This window comes from Euprymna scolopes, chromosome 14, assembly GCF_053919585.1.
Source record: "Euprymna scolopes isolate OS-2025 chromosome 14, ASM5391958v1, whole genome shotgun sequence".
Taxonomy (NCBI): domain Eukaryota; kingdom Metazoa; phylum Mollusca; class Cephalopoda; order Sepiida; family Sepiolidae; genus Euprymna; species Euprymna scolopes.
The window spans coordinates 32,429,557-32,441,750 of record NC_136495.1 but is presented as its reverse complement, the minus strand read 5'-3'; the positions used below and the strand labels follow the sequence as shown (position 1 = coordinate 32,441,750).

The 12,194-nt window shown below is 35.8% G+C and overlaps 1 protein-coding gene across 1 annotated transcript in view; it reads left to right on the top strand.

The window, feature by feature from the left end:
* Positions 1-12,194, top strand: part of LOC145292711 (uncharacterized) — a 123,730-nt gene that overhangs the window by 34,723 nt on the left and 76,813 nt on the right. Inside the window, exons 5-6 of the mRNA XM_080138748.1 lie at positions 5,023-5,131; positions 7,775-7,905. Coding sequence (XP_079994874.1) covers positions 5,023-5,131; positions 7,775-7,905 — 240 coding nt within the window. The remainder of the gene's footprint in view (positions 1-5,022; positions 5,132-7,774; positions 7,906-12,194) is intronic.

Genomic DNA, 12,194 nt, shown 5'->3' with positions numbered 1-12,194 from the left:
GATTAATGATATATATATATATATATATTTAAGTCGATACAAGAAATGTCTTGCAAACACAGTGTGTTTGCGGCTTAATTAAAAAGACCAACTTATCCAATACTGTTCATTTAATGCTAACAACACACTGTTCGTTAAAGTATGATAGCATTTATGGAAGAAGATTCTTTAAAAAAAACTAACTAGCAGGTTACCTGGCATTGCCAGATCGTAAAATAGTATAAATATTATACTTTAATTAATGCAGAATTCTTATTTATTATAAACTATCAGGACCCATTAATCGGCGTTGCCCGGTGGTGGCATGCATCCCCCCATAAAAATTTAAAATACGGCTGTTGTTGTTTTTGTCGTTTGCCAGCACCCAACCTCCTCACGTTAAAAATGGCTTTCGGAATAGACACGCCATCTTGTGTCTGAGGGTGGGGTCGTCACAAAATTTGCTGGAAGGTTCAGGGTATTTTTCAGGGTATGGTTTAGGGTAAAGTTCAGGGCAAGGTATTTTAGTTGGCAATACTGAAATTCTGGTGACAAAAAACTATCGAACTCTGTGTCCCTTAAAGGGAACAAAATTCCTGTAGTCACCTACCAAATACACATTTAAACGATATTTAAGAAAGTGACCATTTTGATTAAGCTTTAAAAGTAAACATAATAAACAGTACTGTTTATTTAAATAACAAACAATAGTGAATCTGGTTCTTACACTTTAAATGGGTTAAATTTAATCACGTTATTATTGATAATGTAATCACGCAAAAAGCTGAAATAATAATGTTATTATTCTGAAAGTCATTCTTTATATCAGGGAGGATGTTTAGTAACTAATCTGTGCTTCAGCCTTACAATGTAAGAAAAAAATATGGTAAACATGAATTTAACCTGAAAAAAAAACTATTTAAAAATTGCGTAATGGTATTGCGCTTTACCATCATATGCATCCTACATCAATATCTACTTTAAAATTTGGTGTTTATGCATTATTGGTACCGCGCTATTTGTAATTAGTGTTTTCAGGATAAATTCAACTTTCACGCTATTTTTTTTATTTAATCATTGAATAATATTTACAAAAGACCCTCCCCTCTTCAATGTGGAAGAATATTTACAATGTAAAAATAATTACCCAAAATCGGTTAACGCTTTTAATAATAAATTATTTAATAATACACATTTACAAGTACATCTTGCATTATTTCTTTTTTTTTTTTTGGTTAATATGAAGAATCTTTCCACCCTCGAAATATCCTTTAAAATTACCACCTTTAAAGGTTTTCGGAGGTATTGAAAACGAAAATCACGTTAAAAAAATCCGGCATGCGAGTAGATTGCAAATTTCTAAAAAGTGGGGGATCACTTTTCTATAATAATACAACGCGAAATGAAGACCCACTTTATGGCCCATCTAATCGAGTAATAATGCCTAGTAGCCCCCTCCCTAAAACAAATTGGGTGCGCAGTTTACGGGAAATTGTATTCATTGTACGCTGACCCCCTCCAAACAAAAGGTGGCCATAAAGTGGATGCTCATTGTACGCTAAATCATTATATACAAGTGAACCCCATACTTTTTTGAACCTAACATTTTTTAATGTTTTTGAAACTTCTTCTTTGCCGGAATTTTTAACGTTATTTTCGTTTTCAGCACCCCTGAAAACCTTTTTTGAAATTAACATTTCTTCATATATTTTAAACTACTTGTTTGCCGAAATGTTAAACGCGATTTTTGTTTTCAGCACCCCGGAAAACCTATAAAAGGAGCAATTTTAAAGGATTAGCGGAAGGTGGAAAGAATCTTCATAGTTATCCTTTTTTTGTTGTTGTTAAATAACGTAGTTATGTTTATCCCATCTGATCATGTGAAATAATAGCGTGAATTAATTTTAATGTGAATTAATTTTATCCATTTAAAGTTTGCGAACATTTATAATGTAAATAAACTTGTTAATTAAAAAAAAAATCGAATCGGCAACGCGTAAAAAAATGAGGCGAAATATTTTTATAAAGCGTCCCTAATAACCGTTCAGTAAAAAACGAAAAACTGTCTCGTTATGTTTATTGCTAAAATAAAATATAATGAATAATGATTTGTCACTGTATAAATGTAAACAGCAAGGAAAATATGAAACTTTTCATGAACAATTTCTGTTTGGTAAAACAACACGGCAAATAAACCAAGTAATTTGTTTCATATTAACGATATTAACGAAAATATACTGGTAATAATTTAAATATAGCGCGAATCTTTTTTTTTTTTTTTTTTTTTTTGAGATTCCAAAGTTTGTAATCGGGGTATTTAATATGTAATGATTCTATGTAGGGAAGCCATTTTTGAGTGTTCGTTTTTGGATTATCTTTCGTTAATTCTGGAATATCCGAATATGTAGATCGGAACCCATGTGATTTTGATGGATGGGAAGAGAGAGAGAGAGAGAGAGAGAGAGAGAGAGAGAGAGAGAGAGAGAGAGAGAGAGAGAGAGAGAGAGAGAGAGAGAGAGCGAAATCATTATTTGTGTACGGGTAAAGCGTTAACAATAGGTGATATGTATGAATTCACCAGGCAGTTAATTACGGAGTAAACCCAGGAAAGTAGACACAATTATAAATGCACGCGGTGTAGAATGGTATCGTAAGAAGTCTTAGGTAAGAGGGGGTGAAATTTGAGCTACTTCCTCTGTAGATTATGACGACGATGAATAGATGTAATGTTTTAATAGTACGGAATAATGTGTCTGCAATGGAATTCTATAGTTATATAAAGTAATGGCTAATAGCGTAAACATAACGAAATTTTTATGTGTCATCTGTTGGTGTAAACCTACAGTATTTTGGCGCAGAAGGAAAAAACTACGCCTCTTTTATTATATACGAGAAGATAGAAATACCGTAGGCATTAAATGTAATGTTAAATTCCTAAAAAAAATGAAGTAAAAAAAAGGAAAAAACCGATACCTGTGCATACGAGTATTATGTTTTTTCTAAACAGTTACCTTCTTGTAAGTAAAAAAAAAAAAAAACTACTCGAGCTGAGATCGAAACCAAAACCTAAAGACAGTGAGTCAAGTACGACAATCATTAGACCATCTTGGCACGACGTGTTTTCAAACCTACTTACTCTTACCATAAGTAATGTCACGTGAATGATTCACCCTTTTTCCGAATGAAAACTGATTAAAAAGTTTGCCACATGTCTAAATACCTATATACCAAATTTCAAGTCTGTAGATCGAAAATTCGTTCAGTATATAGGTTGAAAAGTGTCTTCACACACACACTTTCACTTTTATAGAGATAATGATGGCTCTGTAAATGCCTGTGATATGTAAAGATTCCAAGTAACATGAAATGACTCACATACGAGTTCAAACACACATCGGACTAAAAAAATACCTTATTTGTCTACATCTGTCGTTCTTTTTAACTCTTTGGTTCTTTTTAAATAAAGCCAATGCATTAAATATGGATAGACTTTATCATTACTTTTGACTTTGATTTTCATTCTACATCAGCCATTTTAAAAGTGGATTTTTTTTTGTATTTACCTTGCCCAAATACAATGTATAGTGACTGGTCATAGATAATTGTCTTGCCTAATTAAATCGAGTTATTTTAGGAGACAAGGGAAGTAATTTATTACGATAATAGGCAGAGCGAAATAATCTATTTGACGAGATAAGAGAGATAATCTATTTGACGAAACAAGGAAGATAATCTATTTGACGAGACAAGGGAGATAATCAATATGCATATTTTTGTAAAAAGTCAGAACTTGTATAAGAAAAAAAATAAGGAAATAACACATACTTCTTTAAATCATTTCGGATCGCATTCTAAAGTTTACCAACGTTATGCATGATTAGTAGTTAAATAAGTACTAAATGAAATAAGTAATCGATGCAGCGGAAGTTGCCATAGAGTTATATAGTTCTTTAATACGGGTTTGAATTAATCCACCTCTTTCTCCTCAAACAACTGGGTAAAAAAAGTAGGATAAACTTGACTATCTAGTCTAGGTAGAGTAACTAATCTAGAGACGAGAGAACTCCGAAATAACACCAGTTTTCTCTGCTTAATCCAGCAGTGTTTCCAGTCATCTTGGATTTCTACTTGTCACTAGACTTAAGCAATTTCGCTTCAGAAATACAATCGATTATTTATCAACCCTTGGCTTATTCAAACACTCTTGTAAAAGATATAGAAAGTATATTCGGATCAGTAAGCATTGCACGACTTTTGGACTACGTTGATTCTATAGCTGCATTTGGTTTACACGATTGATTCATGATTCAGTTTCTTACAGGAGAGATCACATGAAGGTTGCGAACATCGATATGTGAATGTGGTGCTATGGAATTGATTGGATTCGAGCTTGGGACAGACAGATCATTAATCCATATTGGCATTCACTTTACCATTGCTAAATTCCTGGCGATGCGTTTATTCGTTCTGTGCTTTTAATGAGATTTTGTTGCCTTTCCACAACATCTCGACCCTTTTGTTAGATAATAAAGGTGGCAGAGAGATACTGGATCATGCAAGGATTTTTATTGAAATTTTATTGAAATATTGTTGGCATTGGTTTCCCCGATTCTTTCTAGAATCATGTATTTACAGAAGGGACCGCATGGACGTTCCCAACATCTATAAATAAAAGTTGTGATATAGCACCAACTGGATTCGAACTTGGCACACCCAGGTCCTCAGTCCATGTCAGTCGATATCAGTCTCCCCTTCGCTGTGTTAATATCGGGTTTCCCAGTTCTTTTTTGAATCAGATACTTACAAGAGGGATCACATGAAGGTTGCCAACATCCATAAATGAAATGTGCTGCCATGGAACCGACAGAATTCGAACACACATAGGTCACCAGTCTATATCAGTCGACGTCGTCAGCCATCTCACCTTTCAGAATTAGCTTTCGAGACTAAAGGAGACAAAGGTCAGTTATCAATATAGATTTAATCATGTCATTTCCTAAGCAGGTGGATTCAATTTCGACATTGGTATTTTTCTATTTCCAGTTTCCAGAACATAAAGAATATCCTCGCGGTATAGGGACATTACACTTGGAACTTTGCGAATATGATACCAATAATACACTTTATATGAAATTGGACGCTTATATCGCTGGTAAGTAAGTATGAAATTAATCTGATACATGTCTGAAACGAGACAGAACTGTTTGTGATGTGTGAGTTATGGGCAAAAGAAGGATGGACGGATTCTGTTATCTATCAACTTGAAGATCTTAGCTTTCTAAAACTATTGCAGTTTATTTTTACATAATTTTGTTTACACTTTCTCTTCCTCACCATGATAATGCACCTGCTCATAATAACCCAAACTTGTCTGCGTTAAAGATCGTACGATTCATTAGACGAAAAATCAGAGTTGTTTGTAAAAGTATTAATGACCCTCCAACGTCTAAAAGTTAAATTCAGTTTATGTTACTCGTTGTAACATATATACGACTACACAGAGATATATCATTTATTAATAGTTTCGCTACGACCACTTATAATAAAAGTAAATACAATAAGTAAGGTATATAAAGACGTATAATGCATTACATGAGAGACTTTACAGATTAGCTTTTCTCTCTCTCTCTCTCTCTCTCTCTCTTCTTGCATTTTTCACGTCGATTGCAAGTCTACAGAAAATAATAAGATGCACTATTTGTTGCAATATTTTTTATCTGTAATCCTCCTCGAAAGTTGGAAGATTCTATTTATAAACACTGCCGATAGGAACTGACAAATCAAATTAAGTCACATTCTGTTATCAACCAATCAGAAACCAGAATTGCTCCATAAAAATTGAATCTTTATAAAGAAAATTCAAGATTACGTCTGGAGTCAATTATTTCTTGCATGCGGAATTCGTGACTACCCAACGAATGAATGATTCCAATTGAAAGTAATTTCTTTCAGGAGACAGCAAGCAAGAGAGAGGTGAGCCAACCTAGCGCCCGTGAATTGTGGCCCGCGATGCATGTATTCCCTGGAGACTTTGAGTTGTGCACTTTGTTTGTGTTTTTTAATTTTTAAAAAATTTATTTTTTTAAATTTTATCTGTTTTTGTTCTTTACCTGCGAACCACTGTTGAGGCCGGAAATATAGGAGTCACACATCAACCCTGTTATCCAATACCATGCCATTGAACTTTCTTGGATGTCCCGAGACTGAACCGTCTAGGACTATATTTATGTACCGATGAACACTACGGTCTTCACCGTGTTATACCTCCGACTTAATCGGATATCAACAGATTATGCAACAATTATTGTATTTTACGACCCATTTTCCTATTAGCTGATCAACCTTCTGTGATGAAATCGCTCCAGGCAATTTTGGTTTACACCTGACCCCAAGGGTTAGAGGCATTATCAAAGCCTCCGACTTCATTGTATATCAACAGATTAGGCAACAATTATTTCATTTTACTTGTTTTGTCACATTCCAATACCGGCCAGTGGTACTGGGGTTGGCTCTTATCAGTTATCTTCAGCAGTACTCCCATCCACCGCAAGCATTCTGGCAGTTCATTTACTACTTGTGCTATCCTCTAAGCTACTTCGTTCATAAACTGAACACTCAGAAGACTCACCACTAACTTCCATGTCTCCTTCATCTTTCATGACTAAATGATGTTCCATCACTGGCATATCTGAATTGTTGCCCGAATTCTCTTAGCAACGTCAGTACCATCTATCTATCTATCTATCTATCTATCTATCTATCTATATATCTATATTTTCATTTTGCTACTATCTTCCTATATTCTTCCTCCCTGAGAAAACAAGATACAACAGACAAAATAAAATATTTTTTTTTTAAAGTGAAACAGAAGCCCCCCCCCCCGAAAGATATATACTCACAGACCGGTCTAATTCTTTTTTTCTTTATCCAAGCTTTCTTTTTTCTTGGCTTGGTTCGTTGACTTTTTGTGTCTTTGCGACTGAATTCTCTTTAGTAATAACCTTTTTCTTCAATCATTTTTGACTTTTTTTCTGGAAAAGGTTTGGTCTCCAATCGCACCGAATGCACTTATTCCGTAAACCTCTCTGGGACGTCCCTCAATACATGGCACCAAACATAGCTGGCTGTCAATACACGATACCAAACATCACTGACTCTCAATCCAAGGGGTAAGAGAATGAGATGTCGCGTGTTTGCCAAGCGTAATTTTCCAATCACCATGCATCTTTTTTCTTTTTCTTCTCTTTTTCTTCTCCGGTATTTACGTTTCTCCCACCACGAAAGGATGTGACACAAGGTTGCAAAGTAGTATAAAGAAGTCAGCGCCCCTAAAGTATGGATACTCTGATCCTGCAAAAATAAGTTTGAGTAGCCCCATAGGCATTTTCCAGTAAGGGCGCCTGAGGCAACAAGCGATAAACTTTATCCCCCTTGAAAGCTGGAGGCAAAGCCTGGGAGGGTGGATCACCTTGGACTAGCCAAAACATTTATTTCAACCCGACAGCTACAAGGCCACTGAAATGGCCCAGTTTCTGTTGGACTGACTGTTACAGCTGGAACTTAAACTACCGAACCATCTCCCTTTTTCTTCTCTTCTCTTTATGCCTATATATGCATTCCATTCCGTGACGTCACGCTTACGTCACGACTTAAAATGCTGACTCAGCACGTCATTTTAATGGCGGAGCCATAATAAGTTACAATTTTAGCTGATGTAAACTCTTACCTTCTTCAGGAGCATCTATCTTTGATAGTTACAACTTTACTAGTTCTACGACGTTATTCATTTTTTCAGTTAGCTGGATGCTGCCAAGATCGAACAAGTTGGTCAATCTGGTTCGTATCGAGTTCTCACTACCCAAGACGCACGTTATAAACGACTATGTTGACTTCTCTACGGACGCACACAACCCTGAACATTTTTTGGTATGTAAATATGATACTATCTTTGTTTTATTTATGAAAAACAGACACTTTTTTTTGTATTTTAGTTACACTCATCCCAAACAATGCATATTGCCATTTCGATGTAAGGGGCTACTCTTTGGGACCATGTTTATGTGAGATGAGCGAGATATCAGTTTACATTACATTTAAACTTCTGCATGCCAGTACAGCCAGAGAAGTAGTTAACAGGGAAGGCATTCCAAAGCCCAACAATCTAAGGGAAGAATCTATAAGAGCGGAAGGCTTTCAGGCATATAGGGACTTCTACAGTGAAGGGGTGGGATTTTGTTGCTAAACAGGTTTGTCGGGAGAATATACGTTGAGGGGGCATAAGTTTATCAGAGCACGTTCCATTAAAATACTTGTAAAACAGGCAAATAGATGAAACATTGCGGCAAAGGTAGCAAAGCTGATAGTGCTGGGTTTATTAGATTGGATAGTTTTTTATGGACCTTGTCTAAGAATGAGAGACTAGTAGTTGGTGCATCAGCTCAGATGTGGCAACAATATTCCATGCATGGGAGAATGGTAGCTTTCTACAGGTACACGATACTCTCAGGTGTGATTAATTTTCTTGCATGGTAGAGAGAACCCCCTTTCTTTGCAGCAGCCTTTTCAATGCCCTCAATGTATTTGTTCTAGTTCATGTTGCTTGTGGATGTTTAGCCAAGGAGTTTGAAGGAAGAGCTCTCAGGTGTTACTAGTCATGACTATCTGTGGTTGAGAAAGCTTATTGTAATTATTAAAGGAAAAAAAGCTTAGTGTTAGAAGCATTAAATGTTAGCATCTATTTACAGCTACATTTTACTAGACTGGAGGTTGTTTTCTAAGGATTCTGCCATTTCCTTAGATATGTGTACATCTATTTTTTCCCTTACGCCAATTATAAAACATTGCATCATGGGCAAATATACCCATCTCAGACACAATGTTATCAAGGAGGTCATTCATGAATACCAGGAATAATAGAGGTCCAAGTATTAACCCCTGAGGCATTCCCGGATTAATATTATGCCGTTGTATTACGCTGAATATACATCCATCAAGAACAACCTGGATTTTCCTCTTGTTAAAGAAGGATCTAATTATAGTTAGTATTCGTCCAGTAATACTGTATGGTTTAATTTTCATTAGGAGCCCTTCATGCCTGACCTTGTCAAAGGCTTAGGATACATCAAGAGCTACAGCCTTGGATTCACCCGCCTTCTCAGAGATGACCATTAAAATCCGTAAATACAAACATAAATATGTAAACATACGTAACTTTTATATAGACAGAGATCGTGATATTTGGCTACTAAAAATTCAAATTGTTAACCCTTCTTTCATGACGCAGAAACTTTTATTGGAAAAAAGGTACTTGAAAACTTTTTCATAGTAACACAAAATATTGTTTCTATTTACTTGCGTTCCGACAAGGGCAGAGTTTAACACATGGTCTAATTTTTATGCAGGGAAAATTCAATGAAAAAAGAAGGGGTTTCTGGATTGGGATGAAATTTAAAAAATGCATTAGTCTCGAATGGTTTATTAAAGACAGCAAAAATAAAGTGTCATGTTAGAACAGATACTATACTTTGGTCATAGCCAAAAAGCCAAAGAATATATTCTATTTACCTTCCTACTTAGAGATTAGCCACAGGATCAGGCTAGTATTTTAAATAGGAAGTGCACTCTGACTTAAAAATATGCTTGAACAACTTCCTGGATATTCCCCAGTATAGGCGCTTACAGCAATTAGCAATAAAGTAACTCCTTCTTAATGTAGTGGGGCAGGTTATCTCAATATTGCATAAGAATATTTCACTTAGTGATACAAGCACCGAAATTGGTACAAATGACGTTCAGAACATACATTTTAAGAAAAGAACGTTAGTCATCAGAAAATTCAAGACGGCTGTCAGTTTTCAAGATGGCTGCAAAAGCAAACCTAACAAATTTCAATTTTGGTGCTTGTATCACCAAGTGAAACATTGTTTCAGCAATCTGCCCCACTAATGAGAGAAGTTAAAGCTTGGGAGTGGTGGCCTCTGACGGTCAAGGAAAATATGCAGTTGATTCGTTTGTTGTTGAGTTTTACGACATATCAACTGGCAGGAGATGATTTTATGTTAAAACCAAGCATTTAGTATGCAATCAGTTTGTGCATGTATTTGGATTCTTTGGACTACTGATCACGTCTTTAACTTCCAACCTTTCTTTAGGTGTATCTTGTCGAACTCGGGAATCTTTCTGTCGAACTCGGGAATCTTTCTGTGGATAAAGTATTTGATAAAATTCAGTTGTAAGTTACATTATTGTGGAGGTTGAAGTTTCACTCCTCAGTGCGGGTGACACTCAAAAATGCAACTGTGAATTACATAGACCTTCTACTCAGGCATAGCTGACGGAATGAGAGAATGCTATTCAGTGGATTAAATATCTATTTCTGTTCGAAATTCCTTGTAGATTCCCGAGTTTGACAGAAAGAAGAGTGTAACTTACAACTGAATTTTATCAAGTACTTTATCCACTACGTCACGGGTCCTTGTGGACATTATCAAAAATTCCGTGCAGATTCCCGATTTTGATACAGAGATTACCGAATCTGACAAGATAGATTTGAAGAAGGTCGAAGATTGCATCGACCGAAACGTTGTGAAAATAACACTTTAGATGAGACCAAAAGTTTGAACAATCCTAATAATACGAATTATCGATCCTAATCTACAAAATTCAGAAACGTACAATCGGTTTGTAGATTTATTTTGTAGGCAAATATTTCGTATTCGGTTTAACCTCCGTTTTACATGATGACATGTGTTGGACGGCTTTTAGAAATTAACTTCCAACCAGGTCTCGATAATTTCAATTCAGTCCATCTGGGACTAATGCTAACCGAAGGGGAAATAACTCCACACTCCCAAAACTCCCAAAAATGAGGCGTCATTAAAAAAAAAAAAAATGGTGGTATATTACTAGTCTAAATATTAGTTAACATTTTTTTAAATATTTGTTCAGGTGAATCTTGCGCGCCGGTGTAAACAGTATGCGTTTTAGGCAGAGAGTGACAAAGAAGTTTACAAGATCGACCCTGAGAGTTTGCAAGAATAGGAAGTGACAAAAATCAAACGGAAGTGACTCCAGAACAACGCTTGAGAATATGGTGGTTATCAATTCTCATGTTCTTGCCGGAAACCTCGATAAGAGGAGACGTATTTTTAAGATGGTTTTACAAAACGTTAAATCAATAAGGGTTCGATTAAATTTGACGCATCACACAATTAGCACATACAGAAAGAACTTGAAAGAGAGAACTTGAATGCCTACTAGACACTATCCTCGATTGTCTAAGGTCTCTCTGTACAGGGGTTTGTCAGAACAATCTGGCATGAGGATACTTTTCCATAGAAGTAAACCCTGACCAAATATTCAAAATCACATAGTATTCGCAACCCAAATAAGATCTACTCATTACGGCTACCCCACAGCTTTTCCGAGGAGTGGTGCACCTTCTCCAAGTGATGTTACCTCAAGTAATAGCACGGAGCTGGATACTCCACCAGACTAGATAAATTCTTGTCCTGGAATCCAGTAAGACCATGAGACCAACATGAAAGATACACTACAACGTATAAAAATGGTTAATTGCGGAGAGGAAAATTATGTTCCTAATTTCTTTACTAACTCAGTGTTTCAGAGATTTACTTTAATGGAACATTCGAATATCTATGTATCTCATATAGAGTTTAAGTGCTAGCCCCAGGTCGTGGGCCCCTTGATTCCTGAGAACTTTGACTGAAGTAAAAAAGAACACATTTGGGATGACACTGTTGTCTTTGACTTCCGGTTTAATCTCTAAACAAACAATTCTCGCGCACACTTTTAGATTTTTTAGGGTTCTTGACAAAGTGCTGAAACATATCTGTAAACTGATTGGTCATACTCTTTCTTGTTCTCAGCAACATCTCTCTCACGGACGTAATGTTGCTAGTTTTAACCTTTTATTATACATATTATTAGGGTATGTGTTCTTGATAATTCTCTGATCTATTTCTTGCTTCCTTTGATCCTTTATTTGACTTATTGGTCTAGTGGTCTCCATCAATTCGCTGCTTTGATGCCTTGTTGTAATACAGCTTCCTATTCCAAGTAGCTTCTTTCTAAGAACTCCAATCTAGTGGAACTCTCTTCCTGCTGACTGTTTTCCTCTTCCAAATAATCTTAGTCATTTCAAGACTAAAAGTCAATAAGCTGTTGAAATAATTTCAATTACCGATTTTTCCTTT